The following is a 24,185-nucleotide window of genomic DNA, read 5'->3' as shown; positions in this document are numbered from 1 at the left end:
TTATTTTTATAGCGCCAACATTTTCCGCAGCGCTTCTTACAATACATATATTCAAGACTAAAACTGACAGATTAACACAAACCGGTACACAAGAGCTTACAATCTAGAGCGTATTTAATTTCTAGAGCTGCGCCCAAAATAGAAAACATTTTTTGTTGTTGTCCACCACATAGCCAGCATAGGGCTTCAGTGACGCGTGGGTTAACTGGATTCAGTCATGCGCTACCTGAGTGTAGGAGATCATGTGAAGGTGACAGCGGTCCGGTTAGGTTAACCTCTAAATAGTGACTGTTGATCATTTGTGTCCAAACTGGTTTCCTGAGAAGGTCCAATCCTCACCCCCCCCAGTATTATTTGAAGTCAGGCTCGGGGGGGGGGCTTCCAAGGCTTCCAAGAATTGTATTGAGATCCTAAAGAGCGCTTGCCAATCATTAATAGTTTGCCGCGGTATTGAAAGGCTCTAAATTCCAGAATTCTACTTTACATGACATCAGAAATAAAATGTAACGTTAAAAATGGGGAAGTTATTAATCTTATTTCTGTAGGGCGCCTACAATTCCCGCAGCGCTTCTTACAGTCCCGACATTCAAAAGGGTCTCACCAAACTAGAACCGACAGACTAAGACGAACCGATACATTGGGTAACGAGGGTCCGGCTCGCAAATTTACATATACAAGATAAACACCTTGCAGAAAGAAGATGCATCCACACTGCATTTAATGTATAATTTAATGTATATATAATGTGTATATTTTTTTATTGAGCGCTCATAGATTCGCTTTATAATAAAGGGGGCACAGTGAGTGCTATCATAATAAGTCTGCACACTGGGGTACACTAGGAAAGGAGGTCCTTGCCCGAGGAGCTTACAGTCTGAGTCTTATATTTATTAGGCTAGTGGGGACCATTGATTTTTGAACCTTGGGAATCAATTAGGACACCCCCTCCCCCCATGATGCTGAATGTTTAATTCATGGGTATTTGGAGCTGTTACAGCTCGCGGCTTGCACACCTAAGACACGCATCGTATGTTACGATGTGACATCATCGAGTGTTACGGGAAATGGCGATTTGGGAGATAGGAGAAAAATGCAAAACATCCAGTATCCTGTTACTGGTTTTATACGAGGATAAAATACTTGTAAGGTCATCAGGCAAAGTTTAATAAGTGGTGTTATCACCATAGAAACCCTACGGAACTGTCCAATCAGTGGGAACATTCAATTGATTGCTATGGTAACAAGACCCCTTTCGAACTTTACACCCGAATCGCCTTTAATAAATAAAACCCCCTACTGAGTATGATGTCGGTGGCAAAGTGTCTTCTGCCCCCAGTGTTGCCACATATACAATAGTCTTCATCACCATGCGCGATGTAGCCGACGGTGCTCTCTGCCACGAGAAGAGGAGCCAATACAGTAAAAACCTTGAGCTGCCCTTCTTCTTGTTTGTAATGGAGATACTTTCCCAACGTGCCGACTCGGAGAACGTTTAGATGCCCTCCAGAAGACTTGACTTGGTGGAGTGTCTCGCTGTGACTGTGGCCAATGAGTGGCTCTTCTAGTTTGTCCTTATGAAAGCCACGGCTTGTCTGGAGGTACACATAAGAGTGAAGCCACCTGTATTCTAGCAGGGATTTCACATGTGAGAAAAGATCAAGTTTGGACACTCGGATGCAATGAAATCCGAGAAGAATATGGAGTTCTATATTCTGATACACCAACAATGAGTTAATTCACCCCGAGATTACAGTGAAAACCTCTGGGGTGTATTCACTAAAAGGATTCAGCTCCCTCATTCATTATACATTATGCTTCCCAGCATTGGCAAGTTTCTCCAACACAATGCATAATGTGTAATTCACTGGGTGAAGAACCCTCGCCACACGATTTATCTATACATTACACAGGGCCAGCCAAGCTCGTAGTGCAGCAGAAGCTCACTGGGGTTGGACCTTCATAGTGAAGCTGAAAATAACATCTGTCCTGTCAACCCTCCCTTTTGTGAATATACCCCTCTGGGTTTAAAACAGGAGAGTTTGCACCTATGGTAACGAGCAGAAGTCAATAGGATGTGCTGTTTTTATAAATTTCCCCCCTCATTTATCATCAGAATCCAAGTCTCCATCTTCCATAATCATGGCACCACGTCGCGGTGGAGCTGGAAACATACTCTTTGTTGAGGGCCTTCTACAAAATTGGCGTTGGGGGCTTAATAGTAGATACCTGCTCTTCAGTTGTACATTTGGTGGCTCTCGTTCCCGTGTCCTCTGTCTTTTTGGATGCTCCACATCGCACGGACTTGCGTGACCTGTCAGTTGGGAGCATTGTCCCCTACAGGGGCAGTTTTGTTGAGGATAATTTAGTAGGTCAGTCAGCCCTGACGCATTTGAGCCTTCAGGAGACATCTCCATTGCCTCTCTCGTGTTCAGCAGCACGGGGACCTACGAGTTCACACGCATCCCCTGGAGCGGAGAATCTTTCGCTGAGACCTCTGCAGGCCAGGAGGCGGCTGGTTGTTCTATATGGTCCGCCATTGAATCATACAAGCTACAGGGAGGGGAATAGTGGAGTGAGATTCAGTGGATTTTAGATGTCCCATTCTGCGTGTGAATTAAATATACATAGAAATTGCTTTCATGAATTCTGTATGTAAGAAAGCCGATGGCAGGCTGTCTCTCATGAAATTGGCAACGAGGCCAAAATACAGGCGAAGTCTAAAAATATTGGAATTTTTAGGGCAGTTGGCAGCTATGAATATGATTTTTTTTTCTGGCAATGGTTTGCTCATGAATCTAAAGGCCGCTCTGTACCAATGCGGAAATATTATACCATATTATACCTAAAAACAAAAGTGACATCACAATTGTGTTTGGTCCTCTCTTACCTGCCCTCTCTTTAGAGCGCGTTCGTGTTTCCCTCTGTATGTTCCTATCAGGAGAGGTAGCACCAGGTTAATTATCAGTGGACGACCTGGCCGGTTGTGATTTCTGATTGGCTGGTAACGCTTTGGCCGCACTTACGGTCAGTCGAGGAGCGTTAAAGTGATAGCAGGTGCTTGCTTTCCCTTCGTATGTGACCAAGTCCCTGCATACAGCAGATGGGGGCACGTTCTATCCACAAGACAAATGGAATTTACTCCAGGATGAACGCATGTTCTGAGATGAGAGTGGGGGCCGGATGGGGGTGCTGTGTGTTTAGAAGCCGTTCATTGCCGTTCGAGCAGAATATGACGGGTGATGGTTTCCACCTGTATTTTTAAAAAGCAGCTCAGGTGCAAAACTGGGGCAGCAGAGACAAAAATAGCCGATTTGTTAGATACGGTGTCCTGCAGGAGCCCAGGGGGGTACAAGGCGGTGGGGGAGGGGAAGTTTGCTTGCCTTTTAGCTGCCTGCGCAACAAAATTGTAGGGTTTCTAGAATCACATGTGGCGAGTGTCTGGGGCAGGTGTTCTTCATACGCCGATATGCTTTATTATACATCGATCTGCCACAATATTATGACAGGTGAGGGGAATAATGCTGATAATATTGTTATCATGGCGCCTGTCAGTTGAGGGGGGGATATATTTGGCAGGAAGTGAACGTTTCATCCTCAAAGTTGATGTTAGTAGCAGGAAAATGGGCAGCGTAAGGATCTGAGCGACTCTGACAAGAGACAAACTGTGATGGCGAGACGACTGGGTCAGAACATCTCCAAAACCGCAGCTCTTGTGGGGTTCCCCGTCTGTCGATCAAAAGTGGTCCAAGGAAGGAAAAGCGGTGAACCGAGGGGTCATGGTCGGCCAAGGCTCATTGATGCACGTGGGGGGGTGGCCCATGTGGTCAAATCCAACAGACGAGCGACTGGAGCTCAAATAGCCAAAAGAGTTAATTTTGGTTCTGATAGGAAGGTGTCAGAACACGCAGAGCATCGCAGCTTGTTGCATATGGGGCTGCAGAGCAATCAGGGTGCCCATGCTGACCCCTGTCCACTGCCGAAAGCACCTACAACGGGCACGTTAGTGTGACAGGACCGTTGTCACCATACCTGGGACCTCTCAGGGTTTTTGCCCCAATCTCAGGGTGAAGGGGGCAGAATTTCAGGGTCACACAGTCTGGACTCCTTCCATTTCTACCCTGCCGTGATCACATATAACATTCCCAGTTGGTGCTTTTTCTACCAGTATGTTATGGGTGATATCCCTGCTTGAATGCAGGTGACTCAGGTGTATCTTTAAATAATGACAAGTCAAGGTTTCCGTGAGGACACTATGAGCTATTTAAGAGTTAATAAGGGTCGGCTCTTCTAGAACGTTGTTACCTGTCTTTGACACAATAAGGATCCCCAAACACCTTTGTCTTTTTTTGCACAATAATATTTCACAGGACTGGGTTCTGAAATTGTTCCTGTAACATTAGTGAATAACAAGTAAAACTTGTAATAAAAGGACAAGGCAAACGGGGTCTGGTCGGGGTGGGTTCCTCGTTGTTAGGGCGGTGTTAGGGTAATAAAGCGTCTTCGCTCGCCGCAGCTCAGGGTTTAGTGAATAAACCTCCGACGCGCTCTGTTAATTGTTTGATTGCAGGTTAATTAGAGCAAATCTAATGCTTTGCGAAGCTTGGGCCCCGGGGGCAGAAAGTGGCTGCTTGGCCTTCGTTTCTCTCGTCTCAGGGATCAAGAACATAAACGAACCCTTTTTTATGGACGTTTCTCCGTTACGGCTCACGTCGGGCCTCGCAGGAGCTCGCAGGCTGTGATCTGCCCCGTTCTGCCTTTATGAAGAGGGGGCTACGCGATCCACATGTTGTAGCCGGCCCTGGGCCTTTGATGGCAGGCTTTATGAGCCCACACCTGCTCCACATTTCACACGCAGTACTTTACATCAAATACAAGACGGGGGACGCCTTTTCACGTAACACTCCTTCATGCTGTGTCGGCTTCGGCGTCCTCTATAGGTTCCTGCGTGGTCTTGTAGACATCCCACCCGACGTCACCCGAATGGAAGCTGGTCGTAAGCACATCGCTGTCTTATAGACATTGTATTCAATATTTTATTAGCATAGAATTTTTTTTTTAATGTTAATATTGGGGGTACAGGACATATTTAATAAAAAATACAGGAAAAAAATATTTTTCACCTTAACTATTTTCTCTGGGACTGTTTAATTCTTGCCCATAGTCATGTGACACAAGGAGACGGCGCTGATATATTGCCTTAGGTATATTCTCTTGAGCGTGCTTGATTCTAGTACTGCAGAGCACCGATAGGTTGAAAATCTTTGTTGCCAATGCAGCAGAAAATAAAACTTTTCTTGTTTCTATGAGTAATTGGTCCCCTGCACCCTGTTCTGTTACATTGATGTGGATCGTACAGATGGTGCTCACTTCTGTATATGTTCCATTGGCGGTGCCGTTGGGTAGATCCGTGACCCGCCGCGTCCTTTTCCAAGTCGATCTCCTGTACTCCGTCGCCACTAGTGGGTCAGGGCCGTGGAAACGTTAAGAAAATGCAGGAATGTGTCACCAGGAAGAGAAAAAAAAACTAGCGTGCAAACTAAAGCAAACACGTGTGACATTTGGAGCGGGTTTGCTTGTTTTTCACAGTAGACAGGGCTAACAGAATGTGTAAGTGTGTGTGCGTGCCTGCGCTGTACTGCATCGCTGCGTGGCTGTTAATACGCCACATCTACATATTCTCGGCGGCACATTCCGCCACGCGGGAGCTTTTGCAGGAATAGCGAGTGATTGCCGGTATCTGTGTGATCTCGCGCGGGCTCCTCTGTGGCCCTCGACCTCCGTGGCCCTGTCTTAAAGCTCTGCTATGCTTTTGGACCCGATGGGTATATATCAGTAACCTTGCGCTCTTCTCTTTCTGTGTGTCGGTATATCATCGGAGCTTAGAAATATCTGTATGGATATAGGCTGTTATAAGGAAAAGTGTCATCTGTGTGACAGACATTCTTCCTATGCAAAATTATTTAAAAACATGTATCTGAGGCGTAAATATTGGGGCTGCCGTCATACTGTATATCGCTCAGCCGGCCACTATGTTAAATACCCCAAGTTTGGCGAGTCCTATCTAATTTTTCATGGCTATATTGTTTACCAAGGAGCTGAATCAGCGGGACTGCACTGCCTTTAACACACTAAGACTCTTCTACAATTCAAAGCCTTCTCTGGACACCGTTAATGAGGCTCCTGTGCAGCCGGAGGGGCCATCACAGACAGCAGCCGGCTGAGTGTTGTGGGAGCAAGCCTGCTTTATCCAGGAAGCATGATGTGTATTTTGCCCAGGACCCAAAACCAGAACAACCCTGCGCTGGTAGCCTCTTTTACATGGATCACCTGTCTGTGGTACCATTCATATAAAAGGCACATTTAGTTGTTTTTTAATAGTAAATTGCCTACAGTGACTATGAAAGCTGGCTGAAAGTCATGAGAGTTTAACCTCGACAACCGCTGAAGACCCATATATGCCGTATATTGCTAAATCCTGATCTAACGTTTCCCATCCTGGTTGGGAGATTATACAGAACAGATAACCCTTTGTCACCTAAAGCAAATGCTGATATCGCCATGGAAACCGCATGCGCCGGTCCCTGCAGACGAGGGAAGCCAAGCGTCCTAATATTGGCTGTCATCCTGATTTAATGAGGCCAAGAGAAGCCCAGAATGCAACGGGGGTGCAGCGAATACCCGACTCTATGTCCCCCATTTTGTGTACCTTGGTGTATCATTCACCCTGTCCGCCATATTGTGTCGCAACAAATGTGCGATTATGTTACTAATCTACATGAATGTGAAAGGATCTGCTTTTGCATGTCCACTGCAGAAAGCGCCTACAATGTACATGTGAGCATAAGAATTGGGCCACAGAGCAATGGAAGAAGGTGGCCGGTCTGATGAATCGGTGATGGCCGGGTACGTCGCTTAGCAGGACGCATCCATGGAGGACGCACCTCACAACTTAAGGACTTAAAGGATCTGCTGCTGACGTCTTGGTGCTGGATACCACAGAACACCTTCAGAGGTCTAGCGGAGTCCGTGCCTCGACCGGTCAGGGCTGTTTTGGAAGCAAAAGGGGGGACCTAAACGATATTAGGCAGGCGGTCATAATATTATGGCTGATAAATCCATTAGTCGCTACAGTTGTGTCTCGCCTTTTCAAGCTGGACTTCAGACTCTGATCTTCGGCACTAGCCCACGTTGGTTCCAATTGTGCCATACATGAAGCCAGAGTAATGTTGCAAATAAGGGGCCTTTTTAAAATATTTGCGACATTGTGTGGCTTGCGTGAGGACGTTTCATGCCATTTGTGCCATAGATGTGTGTCCGTCCCATAGATCTCCAAGAGGCTTCCAACCAAGTGCTAGTTTCTCAAATAGCAGAATATCATGGGTAAGGGTGTACTTCCATGAAACAGAAATAAATGATAAAGTTACTATTAATGAGACTCCTTGCCACAAGTATTACATCTATATATATTCCTAACAACCATTGGACAATAGCTTAAGGGTATAAAAGTATGGTGGAAGCCCGTCTTTTAGTGACATCAGGCCAGCGTCTGCTGTTTTGTTCATCGCTTGTCAAGTGGCTCCAACCCCTGCGGCACATGGATGGTTAAATGCAGATTCTGCAGCGCTGCAGCTTCTGCTGGTCTGTACCCAGGACGTTCTGCCAACATAAATCTTCACCGGTGAATGTCGGGGTCACGTCAGGCCTTTCGTTACATCTGGAGTTTCTCTGCCTCCTGTTTCATTATGACGGCTTTAATTATGACTATAGAAGAGGAAGGCGTCGGGCCGGTTAATTATTCCGTGTTTGGCAAACGCTCGGTGCTCTTTGTGGAGGTGATGAAATCCATAAACATATTAGGCCAGACATAGCGTACGCGGCTTCAGCCGCTAAATGAACAGATATAATTATCACCGCTGCTCATCAAATATGTATAATAATAATAATAATCTTGGGACGAGTTTACATGATGCACTTTGCCTCGCGGCCATGAATACCTATTCTTGGCTCCATCTTCTTGGATCTGATTAATATTTTGTTAACAGCCGTGTAGCCTCTCGCTTTCGATTTGCCGTACCGACTACAGCTGCGACCCTATCGTGGTTTCTAGGCCACTGATTGGCTACTTAAACCAGCCAATCAGTGACTAGTAAGTGCTCCCATTGAAATCAGTGGGAGCACTTTCTGGCTGTGCGGTGGCTTGAGGGTCCCCTTAACCGTATCTCCCTGGCTTCGAAGTATTTTTGTTGCCGATTGTTTGTTCAGCTTTTTTGGGTGCGGTGTTGGCAAATTCCTAACAAGAAGACATTGCTAGAAAAGGTGATTGTGTTTTAATTGTTCATTTTTGAACCCAGCTTCATTGTCCCATGACTACGAGGTTTGCAGTGCTAACTGAGCGGGGAGGGAGGACACGTACCTAGATAAACAGCGCTCGCTAAACAAATATTTGGGAGCTGTCCCTCAATAGGGATACATGATAATACCGACCCTTCCACGCAAAAACTTCTACCATTCAATGGTATCCTGTGTAACGATGGCTTTAGTTTCCTGTCGGTGATAAAATGCATAGACTTACATTAATTGTATAGATCACAAGTAAAATTATTTATTGATGTTATATTATCAATATGTTTTTATTAATATCTTATTCTTCGACGCTGCAGGGATGTTGTGCCGCACGTGAACTCTTTTCAGTGGGGCGGTATGAATGGAATCGGTTCTTTATGGTTACCTATAGAATGAACATTCATTTCCTTACTTGGTTGAAGTCATATACAGCATTTGCAATATAGGTTTATGCTTTATCTGACTGTAAAGATTTAAGGTGACCCCAGATGTGTTCCTCTATCAGTTCCCATACACATTGGGCGTCTTGCCATTTCCATTGCGTGAATGAACAGCCAGTTACATGGTGTTTCAGCTGTAGATGCAGGCTTTTGTGGGGTCCTCCAGGGAATGCGTTTGCATATTCAACGTCCATGAGATCACACAGTGCTCGGCCTTTGTGCTTTCTTTGCATTCTAAGATGGGCAGATGTGGGGGAGACCAAGGAGAAAGTTAGACTTGATCTATCTTACTCAGTAATGGCGTCTCATTCCAAGTGTGAGCAGGTCGGATCTCCTACGATCCTTCACTACTCTATGGGGGGGGGGGTCATAGCTCGGAAACTGATGGAGAGCTATGACGGGAGCCTCCAAACACCTTCCATGTGCTAGACCCACAACCAGAGACTACATTTTGAATGTGACATAGGAGAGAAAAGTAGGATTAAAGAAGGCTTTGTAGATCCCCAGACAACTTTCTACAGACCTCCAAGAGAGCCTACTTTAAAGGCAAAAAACATTATTCTCCAAAAAATAAATCATGGGTAGATTCTTGTTTCATTTCTTTCATTTTCCGGTATAGTCAAGTCTGTACATTTATTAATATTGTGGGAAATATGTAGTAAAGTCTCTTATCTGAGCTTCCCCAGCATAGCACCGCAGATGATTACGATGAGTTCCGTAAACCTAAATTTCTAAATGAAGGAACCTGAGAAAGGAATGATTGATGTGATCGAGAGGTAGGCTTTCTTCCTGATGTTGGCCAGGAGATATAGTAAATCCTGTTATAGAACTTCTCACCTTTTGGATCTAATAGAGAAAAGCCCCCGGTCCAAACTCCCTCCGTTCCAAACTACTACAGATCCCACTTACTAAAATTTATAAAAGAAAATGTGCAAAATTCATCAAGCGTTTGTAAAAGCAGCACCACAAAAATATAAAGGGGCCCTAAAAGTGTCTCGTGGGTGAGTTGGTTGGAATCACTTTAATTCTAAAATGGTATAAAACCTGATTAACACACAAGACGAGGGTTGGTAACCCTAAATTCTGAGTTCTGAGGAGTAGGGTTGCGTTTAGGGTAGTAGCCCCTGGCGGTACACACACCTCGCTCGCCATCACAAGGTATTCAGTGACCCTAAAAAACAAGAAAGCTGTAGATTTTCCGCTGCTGAAAGAGGGTTTGTGTCCGAAGCATAACGTCGACTTCCTTACACAACGAGCCCGGTTCACAAAGTGCCTTTCATGAGGGTGCGCTGAGGAAATGCCCCATTCACATGCGCGACACAGATCTGTTCTCTGATGCGGGGAAGATTACTTCACGGCATCATGAATGAGGTCCATTATCCAGAGTTCAGATGGCAACCTGCTGACAGCACCCTATACAAGTAGCGTAAAACGACCGCGATTCTTCTTAAAGGGGAACCCTCACTTTCCAGATTATGCTCCATGCTCATTCCTACACCATACCTTCTATGTGCCCCTGTTCAGGACGGACAGTCCTTCTTTGGGACTCGAATATCTCAATCCCTCTTTTCCTCCCCTGATGTCCCTCTTCTCTAGGAACTCAGAGTATTTCACGGGGCTGTACAGCCCCAATATTAGGATAATGTCTATACCAGGGCTGTACAGCTCCCGTCCTCGAGGGCCACAGACAGGCCACAGGCATCTCAATTAAAGATGACTTATTTGTGCTCAAGAATACACATAATTCCTGGCCTGTGTCTGGCCCTTGAGGACTAGAGTATATATAAACAGTAAGAAATGTGTACATAATATACTATCGATTACATCTATGTCTTACTCTGTCACACAAATAGCTGCCAACAGGCCACAAACACACATAAGAAGTCTTGCTAAAGCCCCATCGACCTAGGGGTATTTTAGACAGAAACAAGCTCATGCGCGTTCTGAAAAGTCCGTTGGGCTGATGGTGGGTTTCGATGCAATCTTCACAGAGGGATTATGGGAAATTGTCTGGCTTTATACATTGGTGGATAAAACGTAATATTTTGAAAAGAACATTAAATAAAACATGGAATAAAATAGATAAATCCGTATTTATAATAAAGATATTAATAACTTACTGGTCCATAATGCTCAGTTTGATTACGGGTTTGATCTCATTCATTTATTCATTTACAGTATGATGTCATATGATGTCACAAAGTAGCTGACTTGTTGGTAACATTGTCCTTTTTTTTTTTTTTCTTCTTTTTCTCTAGGGAAGTTACCCCGTTTGGGAAGATTTTATAAACAAAGCAGGAAAACTGCAGTCGCAGCTTCGGTAAGTTTTGTACTTCGCCTGTCATAACGCCGCAGATGTTATTTACACGGTAATGGCCAATTTCAGTGTCTTTGCGTATGAATCTTACAAACGAGCTACAAAGGTTTCCTATCCCTGGCTTCAGAGTTTCTACTCAATATAGCATCTTCCGGAGTGATGAAACGATCAGTGATAGGGAGCAGCCTTCCAGCAGAAGAGGTAGAGGCCAAAACAGTGAGGGGTATTAAACATGCATGGGATGGGCACACGGCTTCTGAATCAAAGAGGAGACAATGACTGATTAAGGTTTTAGGCTTTACAGCAGGTAAAAACGGGCGACTAGACGGGCCGAGTCGGTCTGATCTGCCTCCAAGCTCTGTGTTTATAAATTAGTTACCCCCCTGCTGCCCTTGATGTGGCAGAACTGTTATTGCTGCTCTGTTGAGGAATACGGGAGGTTTGTCCTGTTAATGCCTTACTTTAAAGAGCTACAGGATAAAGGAAACTCATTGTAACCTGTGAGGGCTCCACCCTGGACCATGCATGGTCAACAGGAGATGCTTGGTGAATGGTCTCTGTTTCCACATGAATAAATGAATAATCAAATGATATTGGCCATTTAACCGGTTGTAAAATTAACCCCCCGAGGTCTCATTTAAAGGGGGTCATTCCAGCTGGAATGGTCGACCCAATGACTAAAGCCATTCACGGCCAATTATTCCTTGTAGATGGCCGGCATCGTGGTCCAGCAGAATTTGGGGCTCTATCATTGAAAGTGTTAATGGGATTTCTTCTTGAATCCGGCGCAGATACCAGGAGAGGGGGAAGTGTTTAGGTTGACGTATTTCCGTGCGCAAACCCTCCATACACGACGGCTCTTGATCCCTCCTCCACCCCCCCCCTCCAGTTTCTGTGTGCGGCAGGGCAGGGGTTCACTAGAGAAGATAGGCAAATCTGTTGCCATAGTAACATAAGAACCGGGTAGCGCAGGCAGATTTAGGTTAAGGGAGAGCAAAGAATAAAAGATCACTATTGGCTGGCGATTTCCTCTCCTTATTCTGCATAAAATGTAAATTTCATCTCGGATATTATAAAGCCGAGTGAGATCTGGTGTGAATTACCAGCCGGCTATACAAATATTACCGCACTTTGCCGTTAAACGTTTTATTAACGGTACGCGGAGGGAAGCGAAACAATGTATCACTGGCAGCGAGAAGGTAGATTGGGAGTCGGGGATAATCCATGTGATTTGTGGACTGAATTATCATTTTCTATTTGTCATTCCTAATAGATTTGTTCCCCGGTGAACTGAGCCGCTGCAGCGGTTGTCAAAGCCTTTTGCTGGCTGAGGATTATGGGAGTTTGAATTCATTCTGCACAATCTATTTTTGGGCATAAACTAAAACCTTAAAAAAAAAAAAAAAAACTAAAAAACCGTAATGGTAATATAATCCACACATCATATATATGTATAAAAATTTTACACGGAATTGGGGCATTGCTGTTCCTTAAAGGGACGGTCTACTGCTTCAAGCAGCCAATGGGAGCTCTTTCTGTGATTGCGCAGGGGGGGTCTGAACAGACCCCCATCCACATTGTTCCCCAAGCCAGGGTTGGCAAGTATATCACGTGTGTGGCAACTAGCTGGGAGGTGGGGAGAGGGCTAAATACGTATGGTGGGTTCTGCAGAATCCCCAAAGAGGGGCACAATGGAAATTTGACGGGACCGAGCAGTCAGTATATCGGTTACTGCTTCTATCCCATACAGATGCAAGCAGCTGGTCTACTATGACTATTTTATTCTTATTTGTATTTTTTTTTAGAACTACTGTGGTGGCAGCTGCAGCGTTTTTGGACGCCTTTCAGAAGGTAGCTGACATGGCGACAAACACCAGAGGTAAGCGTGTGGTTTGGCACCGTTGATGTATAGAGGCAAATAATGTGGGGCGTACGGAGACCTGCTGTGGTACTGCTGTCAACCTCTAGAACCCTAAACATGTCCTTCGCTTAACGGTGCTCTGCTCTAAAGCTTTTAGGACATCAACCTAGTAAAGATGATTATGTTGGGAAACAACTTATGAGTTCAAGGAAATAAAACAAAGTGTTGTAGAAAAGGAGATATCTCTTTGTAAATATGAAGTACTTTCTTTATTTGTAAGTATGGACTGAAGAGTCACGTTGGGCACCAAGGCTCTCGCATAACTAAAAGAGAACTGATCAGAGCGTACACTGTCTAATTAATGAGCGGACATTTACATATCTCTCTGGTCTCTTGGCTGGCTTAATGGACCCCGACCCTGTCCAGGTTAGGCTTGGACCGTCATAGGGAACCCAATAAAAGGGCAGAAACCCTCGAGGAGCCCATTTGAAAATGTCCTTGTGGAACCTTCCCTGGTGTTGATGTTTTGCAGAAACTTTTAGACAGGACCAACACTTGGGCAAGTCAAACAGAGTTGGGCAGCAGGTTACATGTAAGATGTATTTAATAATACACAAACAATGCAACGTTTGTCCTCGGTCCCTGCCTTAAAATGTATTTTTCTACCGCACAAGAGGTTTTGTTTGAAAATTCACAGTCTACTTGAAATCTGTGTATTTTTATACGATTTGTGTATTGCGTTACCTGCTGCCAAGTTTTATGTTAAGCCGTTCTCTAATCCCATGTCTCATTTTCTGCATTCGGTGTTAAAACGTCTGACTTTTCCATTGTTGCTATAAATGGCCTATGGAACCTTTCTTAGTATTAACCGTTTAAAACACGCACACATATACGTATAAAAAGCCTTTCAACCATGGGAATCATCGGTCATGCTAGATGGGGCTTAAAGCCAAGGTACTGTACTAGGCTATATATATACATATATATATCTATATCTCAGTCCAAAGAGTTAAATTAGCCTAGCGGTTCCTTCAAAGTAACTAATCCTTCCCGTCCATAAGCTCTTGAAGCCGTATACCCCGCAGCAGGACTGGTTCTGTGTTTTGCTGTAAGCAGGGCCCACATGCTGTTTTTATTGCCCACAATCCAGTTTATGAAAGAACTTAACCTTAGTCAGCAGAAGTCCTGTCCCATTCAGTGTCCGTATATTAGCAGCGGGGATCGAGTGAAGCCTGTCACTGATGTTCGGTGCCTGAAAGCCTGTTTGTAGTTCTCTGCGGATGAACAAAATTCTCAAAAAAAAAAAGGTTATTCTGTTATCAGCACTCGCAGGGCAGCTTCTGTGTTGTACAGCTACCTAGCTTTATACAGAAAGGGGGGGAAATAAATAAAAGAAAATAGAGAGAGGTGGTATGTGGGCAATCGGGGATCATCTTCAAAAATGTATATAATAGTATTTTGTGGAATCCTGAAGGAATTAAATTAATTATTCACAAGTGTTACACGTGATACAGTCACCTCCAGCCGTGTATATGTGTGTAAAGTCCTCTCATTGATTTCAATGAGGTCATTTTCCTGCCACTGATTGACAACTTCAAGCAGCCAATCAGTGGCAAGGAATGTCAGATCACTGCGAAAGAGGGCAGCTTTGGCAGCAGGGCTGCAGCTTCTGTCTTAAGTAACCATTTTTGTTTATTTGGAAGAACGCATATTAAATACTCGCAGAGGGTTAGGGTTACTTTAATATGCATTTTTCTATAGTGGAGCGTGTCGGGGACATTAAACTGTCCCTATAACATACTGGAGACTGCCAATAAAGTTTAATCCAAATGGAGCGACACCTTAAAATGTTACAATGGATAGAGGTATAAACTTTTATGAAAATTCTACATTTTTGAATATTCTATAAAAAGTACCGTATTGGCTCGGATATAGGCCGCCCCCGTATATAGGCCGCACCCTAAAAGTTTGGTGCTTTTTTAACCCCTTAATGACAATTGCCGGTCCTGGCACGGCACGGAAAAGCATGTGCTTTACGACAATTGACGTGCCAGGACCGGCACGTCTTTAAACGGGTGCAGAAAGCGATCTACTATCGCTTTCTGCACCCAAAAAGCGTTGCTGAATGCCTCGACCTCGAGGCATTCAGCAACGCCGCGATCGGCACGAAGGGGCCATCTCTGGCCCCTCCACGGGGCGTCAACATCCGCCATACTTTGTATGGCGGCGGACGCCCGTTTTAAAAGCGTTTAGGAGGCGATCGACGATCGCCTCCTAAACTTAAATGGTGTCGCTGGAATGCCTCGATCAGGAGGCATCCAGCGACACCAAACACTAACCTTTTGATGGGCTGTGACCGCTCCGGAGAGCGGTCACAGCCGCAGCTACCGGCAATCTTCGCCATCAAGGAAGATGGCCGCCGTCCTGTAACAGGAACCAACAAATTTTAAAATTTAGCTAGATGGTCCAGACCATCTAGAGAACTTTGGCTCCACTTGCAGGTTGAATACAGGTACTGCATTCACCATGCAAGTCAATGGAGCCCAGCTTTCTAATCACAGTGTGATTAGTAAAAATAAATTAAAAAATAAAATAAAATTAATAATAATTAGAAAAAAATAGTAAAAAAACAGTAAAATGTAAAAATCATTTCCCACTGATGTCACTATCAGGGGAACCTCCAAGTTGAAAAAAAATGTTAAATTTTTTTTTAAAAAAAAATAATAAAAAAAAAAAAATATATATATATAAAAAATATATTTTTGTGAGCAAGTCCTAAAGTTAGCACATTAGCTTAAAACAATTCTCGCATGGAAAGAGTTAAAATACTGGCATATTAAATGCCCGTGGGGTGTCTACTTTTAAAAAATGTATGATTTGATGGGGTAAATTGAATGGGCCAGGTTCAACAACGTCCCAATTAACACGGGGGGAAGGATGGCCACACATCTAATTTCCAATTAGAAAAATGCACACGTACCAAATGTGGCCTTTTAGTTCCCCCAAAAAATGACACACCCATGCATGTGGGGTATCACTTCACTCAGGAGATGTTGCTGAACACATTATGGGGTGTCGTGTGACAGCGGCATATACCAGGAGCTGTAAATTCATACATAAAGTAGGTGTGTGGGGGAAAAATACACACACAAAAATATTACTGCAAACTTTGAAAAAATGCTGGTGGTAAAATGTGTGCATGCAAAGAGTTAAAATACCAGCATTTAAAATACCCTGTGGTGTCTAGTTTTGAAAAATATATGGTTTTGTTGGGCACACTGAAATGGCCCGGCTCCAAGATGTACCAAATAGGGCATGGGCAGTGGATCCCCAAATGCCAAAGTTCAACATTGAAAAAAGCGCATGCCCCAAATGTGGCCCTTTTGCCCCCAAACAGCCAGGCAAAATCATTCATGTGAGGTATCGCTGTACTCAGGAGATATTGCTGAACACATATTGGGGTGTTTTGTGATAGTGACATATACGAGAACATTTTAATTCATACCTGAATTCAAATGTGTGTGGAAAACCAAATGCAAAAAAATGACTACCACAAAGTTTGACAAAGACTGGTGGAAGATATGGTGCATGGAAAGAGTTAAAATACTAGCATTTGAAATACCCTGGGGTGTCTAGTTTTCAAAAATATATGGGTTTATTGGGCACACTGAAATGGCCCGGCTCAAAGATGTACCAAATAGGGCATGGGCAGTGGATCCCCAAATGCCAAAGTTCAACATTGAAAAATGCGCATGCCCCAAATGTGGCCCTTTTGCCCCCAAACAGCCAGGCAAAATCATTCATGTGGGGTATCGCTGCGCTCAGGAGATGTTGCTGAACACATATTGGGGTGTTTTGTGATAGTGACATAAACGAGAACATTTTAATTCATACCTGAAGTAAAATGTGTATGACAAAACAAATGCAAAAAAATGACTACCATAAAGTTTGACAAAGACTGGTGGTAGATATGGTGCATGGAAAGAGTTAAAATACTAGCATTTGGAATACCCTGGGCTGTCTAGTTTTCAAAAATATATGACTTGATGGGGTAAATTGCATTGGCCGGGTTCAAAGATACCCGAAATGGCACAAGGAGGGAAGAATTACCAGATTTGGAAAAAATGGCTTTGAAATAGCAAAACGCTACCTGTACTTATTGCCCCATAATGGGTAGAAAAAAGCAAAAAAACATAAAAACATTGGGTATTTCTAAACTCAGGACAAATAGTAGAATCTATTTAGCAGGTTTTTTCATTACCTTTTATAGATGAGTAAAAGATTTTTCAACTAAAAGTTAGAAACAGTCATTTTTTTCTAAATTTTTCACCATATTTTATAATTTTTTTAATAGTAAATAATATGATACAATCAAAACAATGTCATCTAAAGAAAGCCCTTCTTGTCCTGAAAAAAACAATATCTAATGTGTGTGGGTTCAGTAAACGGGAAAGAAGAAAATTACAGCTAAACACAAGCAGCGCAGAAATGTTAAAAAGGCCATTGTCACAAAGGGTACAAAAAGTAAAATCAGCCTTTGTCTCGAAGGGGTTAAAGAAAAAGTTTTTTTCTTTAAAAAAGCACCAAAAAAAACATGCTGCCACTCTGCGCCCCCCCGAGATATGCTGTCACTGTCCTCCCTCCCCGAGATATGCTACCACTGTCCTCCTCTGCCCCCCCCCCCCGACTTACCGGAGCAGACTCCCCTGCCAGCACTTCCCACGGGGGGGGTGCCGGCACGGGAGGTTGTCTAAGCGTAGGATGCAGGTCCCCTGCACCGCTGCGGGGGATCTGTATCCTAACCCCGCACGATGCGTTTTACCTCTGAACCCCCCCCCCCCGGACTTACCGGAGCAGACTCCCGGGCGTCTTGCGGGGACATCTACGCAGTACGCGTATACAACTTCCGATGCCGGCACATCCAGTGCTGGCACCGGAAGTTGTTTTGCGTAGATGTCCCCCGCCGGCCCCGCAAGACACCCAGGAGTCTGCTCCGGTAAGTCCGGGGGGGGGGCAGAGGTAAAACGCATCGTGTGGGGTTAGGATACAGATCCCCCGCAGCGGTGCAGGGGACCTGCATTCTACTCCCCGATACGCTTAGACAACCTCCCGTGCCGGCACCCCCCCGTGGGAAGTGCTGGCAGGGGAGGCTGTCTGAGCGTATTGGGGAGTAGGATACAGGTCCCCTGCACCGCTGCGGGGGATCTGTATCCTAACCCCGCTGCCTGCCCGGCGCCCGGGACTGCATGTCCCTGGCGTCGGGCGCTAGACCCCGAATATAGGCCGCACCCCCACTTTAAAGTCTTAAAGTGGGGGAAAAAAGTGCGGCCTATATTCGAGCCAATACGGTATTTTAGAGCCACATCTTTTCTGGTTTCCAAGTCATGTTGCCGCCTCGAAGCTACACAAAGTAGTCCCGGCTCAATATATTTAATAATATATCCACTTAGGCTTGTGTGCTCTTTGGATAAAGATCCCAGTGTGACCGTGGTTACCATTCTTCTCCGTTCTAATGGAGACATGTTTATATAGCGTCACTCACCTGTTGCTGTAAGTCTGAAGAACGCATGTCGGTGCATCTGTCGGCCGGCTACCTGTGACACCGAGCTCTACAACGCCAGGCAGAAGTGAGTTAGGGGAGGTGATGCTTAGAAACAAAATTGCCGCTTACATGCAAGAGGTGATGCAGAGGATCGAATTCATTATCATATAACCGAACAATCAACACAGAACCTCCCTGAACAGTTTGCGATAAATTATCCTGCTGACCCGGTGTGTCTCAAAATGTCTATGGATCTCTTGAAAGGGTTGGCGATGCAGAAAATAAATGTCTGGCAAAACACTATGTGATTGGTGAACGAATATTAATTTATCCTGTCCCCGTGCAGTGGTCCTTATGGCTACCTAGTGGACAAAAAATATTTGTATTTATTGGGCCAACAGAGAAGAAGATGTAAAGTGATATAAGCTTCTGAAGAAGAGTCTCTGAGGTCTTCTCCTATGTTGGCCTCATAAAAGTTATCGACCAGCTAACGATTCCATTTTCTCCTGGGCCAATTTGGCCACATCCATTTTTCTTGTTCAGCCCATGCATGGTTAAAATTCCCTTCCTCTATCTTTGAGAAGAGGGTAACTGTGGCCCCCAAAACATCTGAATCGTCCACCATTCAGTTGAAGCTTTGGGTTGGCACAGTTGTACACGCTGTAGCTGATTATGGACTATGTTGGGCTTCACAATGTCCCTGTTAATAAGTATAATTGGCTTCTTGGTATTGACGTCACGGCCATGTTAAATCCACTAGATTATTATTATTTTATTCGAGGGTATGCGTGTAACCATTGTTCCACCTCAGCTTTGAAGGTCGGCATTAAAGCTTGTTTCTCAATTCATATGAAGCCAAAATTAGTGTTGCTTTGATGATTCCTACCAAGGTTCCCCCCCCCTAGCACTGCGGATGAAATAATTGCCATGGTAACAGTTCACCGTCCATTGGTGATGCTGTGAGGATATAGGATGAGATAGGGGCTGATATTCACGTCCTCCTTGAAATTGAGCATTTATGACATAAACGATGCCTTGCAATGCTAAGCACGGTGCCTGCGAGGCTTTTTGTGTAGGGTGAGGGTCTTTGCCATGGAAACGCGTCACGTGATCCAGAATATAGGACACACGACCAGAAAATCCTTCCTCGGCTTCCGCGAAGCTATTGACGAGGAACATTGGTAGTTTGTATAACATTATACAAGCATTGTATCCATGTGGGGCATTCAGCGTTATCTGATCAACTTCCTGTCCCGATATTATCCCCGTCTCCTGCCCGCCTTGCAAAGGCTGCAGCAACCAATCAGCAACAACCAGGAAGTTAAGAATAAGGGAGAGATAATGAAGAGGATTAATCAGGCAAATCCAGACAACAGGAATTTAAGGCGGATATTCCTATGGAATTTTACCAACGTATTTAGCAAATACCATTGTATAAGAATGCAATAAGATTTTTCTGAGTTTTACTTTTATTATGGGGTGGCCGTCGGGTAGGTTTCTGATAAATACATTGTTTAATCTGTTAATAATAATATTTTTTTTTAAAGTGTAGGATTTTGGAAATATCATATCTACTGTAACGGTTTTGTTGTATGTGTTACATTGAAATACCAAATACAAGGCTTGTTTAGCTGCTAAAACCTATCATTCCAGATTGTTGTTTGTTTGTATTTTGTGATCTGTTTGGCTTGTGCGCCATGTCCAGGAAGGACTTAATTACCCACACAGCCCCGTCACGCGTTAATCTTTCATCTTAACCTTTTGAGTGGCTCCCAGCTGGGAATTTTTGGGAACAAGCTGCGAGCAAACTTTCCATTAAGTCTTTGTGTGCGAGCCTAGACACCATAGGTCGATGGTTATCTCGTGGCAACAGCTCTGGAGTAACCACAACACAGCCCGTCACCCACCACTGAGCTGGATCACCTTTCCACGGGATGTTAAATTATCCAACTAGCAACAGATATGATGGCTTCTTTGAGTGCCTTCATTAAATAGCTACGTCCTCTGAACACACTGAGCATTCCATCTTTATTAACGACGTAAATTGCGCCAGAGCGGGACGGAATTTCAGGCATTTCAGAATATTGAAGGAATTTCCCTTTTTGTATACTTTCCGCTGATGCTAATGTGCAGGAAGTGTTCTTGAGAACGTGTGCAACTAAAAACTATTTCCCCCGTTGTATTAGATGTAGAATAGATTCAGTTCTGTTGCGATACACATAGAGGTTTAAAGTTCTTTTTATAAGATTATCAGCGTAGCGAACCAATTAAGGACTTGATAGCCCAATATACACTTCCTGTGGCATTTTTACGGTTAATGTCCTTTTAATTGTGACAGTTATGCAGAACCCTTTAAATCAAGTGATGTCGTTTTTAAAAACGTATTGAAGTCTCTGGTATCTTCTCTGGGCCTCTGCATTTTGTGGGGTGAGGCCCTATCCAAAGCATGCGCCATAACCCAGCATTCTTAAGGGGTTTCATTCACCAAAGCCATGGTGTGACAGTGAGGTAAACATGTAGAAAGTAAGCAGGACAATTAATTGGAGATGACTGCCATCATACAGTAGATGAATGATTCAGTAGATGAATGGTTTATTACCTCAGCCAGGGTTTGGCTTATTGATATAAAATTAAACTACCTTGTTTTCCTTTTACCTTTTACCTCACAGCGCGCACCATGCGGACACCCTCTTCCCCCGTTCCTCCCATCGAGAGACACCCTCTTCCCCCGTTCCTCCAATTGAGGGGCACCCTCTACCCCGTTCCCCCATCGAGGGACACCCTCATCCCCCGTTCCTCCAATCAAGGGACACCCTATTCCCCCGTTCCTCCAATCGAGGGACACCATCTTCTCTGTTCCTCCAATCGAGGGACACCCTCTTCCCCCGTTCCTCCAATCGAGGGACATCCTCTCCCCCGTTCCTCCAATCGGGGAGAGGGTGTGTACGGAGGATCCACATTCTTGTAGAAGTACCTGGATAACAGAGCTGATACCAGGTAGAACCAAATGAAGAAAGAAGAATAAGAAGAGGCAAGAGAAGAAGCTGAGCTGCGGAAAAGGAGACGGGAACCAAATTTTGGGTCACTTAGAAATTCCCCTGGTTTTTGAAAGAAAAACAAATGTCCATTAAAATAACATGAAATGCATGAGAAATAAAGCGCAGATGTTGTTAATGTAAATTATTATTTTTAATGGAATATCTTCATAAGCGCACACAGGCCCTTTATCACTCCATCATCACTCCCATCACTCCTGTGTTCCAGTGGCCCTTTATCACTCCCATCACTCCCATCACTCCTGTGTTCCAATGACATGTTGTGTTCGATCCAAGTTTAAGTTTAAAAGGCTAATTGATGTTTAGAAAACCCTTTTGCGATTATGTTAAAGCAAGAAATGTCCTTGTTTTCCATGAAAACAGCTGAGTGACCCCAAACTTTGGAGCAGTAGAGTTATATACACACGCAAAGTGTTTAACTGGGGAGGAAACACTGCTTCATTTGCCTGCTGCCGAGGTGACACCATCATGTCTGTTTACTATTAATAAACCGTGCCTTAAAATAGCTTTTCTATTTGCATGCATATTTATTTCAACAAATGGTTATTGACAATGCGCGGAATTCCTACACCGATTGCAAATGAATAAACGGAGCAAGTTTGGGTGCCATACAAACCTCTAGCACTTTCTGGACTGCATTACCTAACGTATCGGTCCGTCTTAGTCCGCCGATCAATAACTATAGAAATAATGGTTGATAATAATAACTTTTCCCTTTTTAAGTTTACTTTTTCTTTTTACATTGTCTTCAGTAGGATTACGGAATGTAGAGCCCGGCACACAATTAAAAATTATCTAAAAGAAAATAAAAATGTATGGACGGTAAGCGGGGCTGCGGGAATTGTTTGCCCTATAGAAATACAAGATAATAATAATTAAAATAGTCCATTATTAACTTGCAAGTCGCACAACCTTCATGTTATTTGCTTTAGTCTTACCGGGCTGCGCGTTGTCCTGGTCTCGCTTTTAAAAATATTTACTTATCAGTTTTGTTAAGTACACCTTTATTTGAACAGTTGAGCAGATGGCCGGGATTCACCAGATTAAAAAACCTAAAAGCAACTATTTTTTCAAAAGGAATATTATATTTAAATTCAGAAACATAGGACGGAACATGTTGAATTAACAATGTTACAATAATTGGAGGTCAATAAGGTCGTGGAATCGATGATGTGTTATATATTTATATAATATATAGGGCTGGCGTGCAGATAGCAGAATTTTTTAAAAAAATGTTTTGATTGCCGGTATTTAAAATATTGATAAATATAATAATTACGTTAAAGGAATTTAAATTGGAAATTGTAATGAAATTGGAAATTGTAATGAAATTGGAAATTGTAATGAACTTGTATCTGGCGTATTAATTCTACGCTCTGATAATAGTGTATGAATGAATCTAAAAATCATCCATGAGAAATTAAGATTAATACAATTAAATGAATTGAGATTAATTTATTGTATTTATATGGAATCATTTTTTATACGGGATTGTCTTTTTATAAAAATATTATATAAAAAATAATAAATAAAAAAATAAAAGATAAATTACAATAAAACTGCTTTTTTTCGTCAAGCCGAATAGAAACGTAAATCCGTCACACAAATATTATGCACAGAAGAAAAGAAATATCTTTAGCACTAGAAGAATTTCAGGATTATCTAGCGGAGACCATAAGAATGTTCGTATTGCAGTCCGTCATTGTTATTTTTTTGGGTTGTTTTTGTAGAGTTTTTCTGCATACAGTACTGTTCTTGTATTTGGCGAGGAGTGGGGGGGGCAGCGGTGAGATCATCGTATGTGTTGCAGTTTCTCTAGGTTGTTTTGATTGTGTTCTAAAGAAAGCAAATACGCTAAGAATAGACTGCAAACTGGGGGTGTTCAGGACGGCTGTCTGGTAGAAGGGCCTGTCTTGTGTATTGACGATTGTCGAGACCGCAGCTGTCACATTGTACACAGTGATAAGGGCTTTGTTTAGTAACTGTATGGCGACAGTGTTGCTGAAAGCTGTGTGTCTACTTGCAAGCATGTTTTTTTTGAATGCTGCGTTGTTGCCCGCTGTTTACAGACTCAGTCCGTGGACGCCTGTGCTCCACCAACAAATTCCTAAATATCTAGGGAAATAGAACCTTTTGGGATGGAGATCACCCACCTGGTTCTCTACCTGCCGTCCCTCGCAGCTGCAGCGCCAGAGGAGTGTCCATGTGTTTAAAAGAACATTAACTTTAGTACTGAACGGGTTCTTAAAGATAAACTATAATAAAAAGTATTATTTAAAATTTCTCTATCGCTGCTCTATGCCCTTCCAAAATCTACTTTCTCCCCATCCCCTTTCAATCATTGTAAACCTGACAAATGAGAACCTTCCCTGCAAATTCTTCTTACGCCACCTACTTTTCCAGGTTCCTATACGTGCACGTTCTTCATTTACAGATATTTTATGGGGAATCCCAGTCCGTTTTGATTATTATTGTGTTCTAACTTCACTTGATCTCTCGTGAATTCATTCAGGTCTTCAGCTTTGAGTACAAGCCTTTTCTGTTGGAGCGATTGACAAGTTTGCTATGTACAGATTTCCGTGCCTCCTATATAATCCACGTTCTATTTGCAACATGCAATTTCTCT

At 43.5% G+C, this 24,185-nt stretch overlaps 1 protein-coding gene across 3 annotated transcripts in view; it reads left to right on the top strand.

Annotated features, from left to right (window-relative positions):
* The window catches only part of MTSS1 (MTSS I-BAR domain containing 1), a 67,642-nt gene that overhangs the window by 1,498 nt on the left and 41,959 nt on the right, over positions 1-24,185 (top strand). For all 3 annotated transcript variants that reach the window (XM_053466440.1, XM_053466439.1, XM_053466441.1), the window contains exons 2-3: positions 11,042-11,103; positions 12,906-12,979. In XM_053466440.1, the coding sequence (XP_053322415.1) occupies positions 11,042-11,103; positions 12,906-12,979 (136 nt within the window). The remainder of the gene's footprint in view (positions 1-11,041; positions 11,104-12,905; positions 12,980-24,185) is intronic.

This window comes from Spea bombifrons, chromosome 5 (genome assembly GCF_027358695.1).
Source record: "Spea bombifrons isolate aSpeBom1 chromosome 5, aSpeBom1.2.pri, whole genome shotgun sequence".
Taxonomy (NCBI): Eukaryota; Metazoa; Chordata; class Amphibia; order Anura; family Pelobatidae; genus Spea; species Spea bombifrons.
This window is presented reverse-complemented; position numbering and strand designations above follow the sequence as displayed.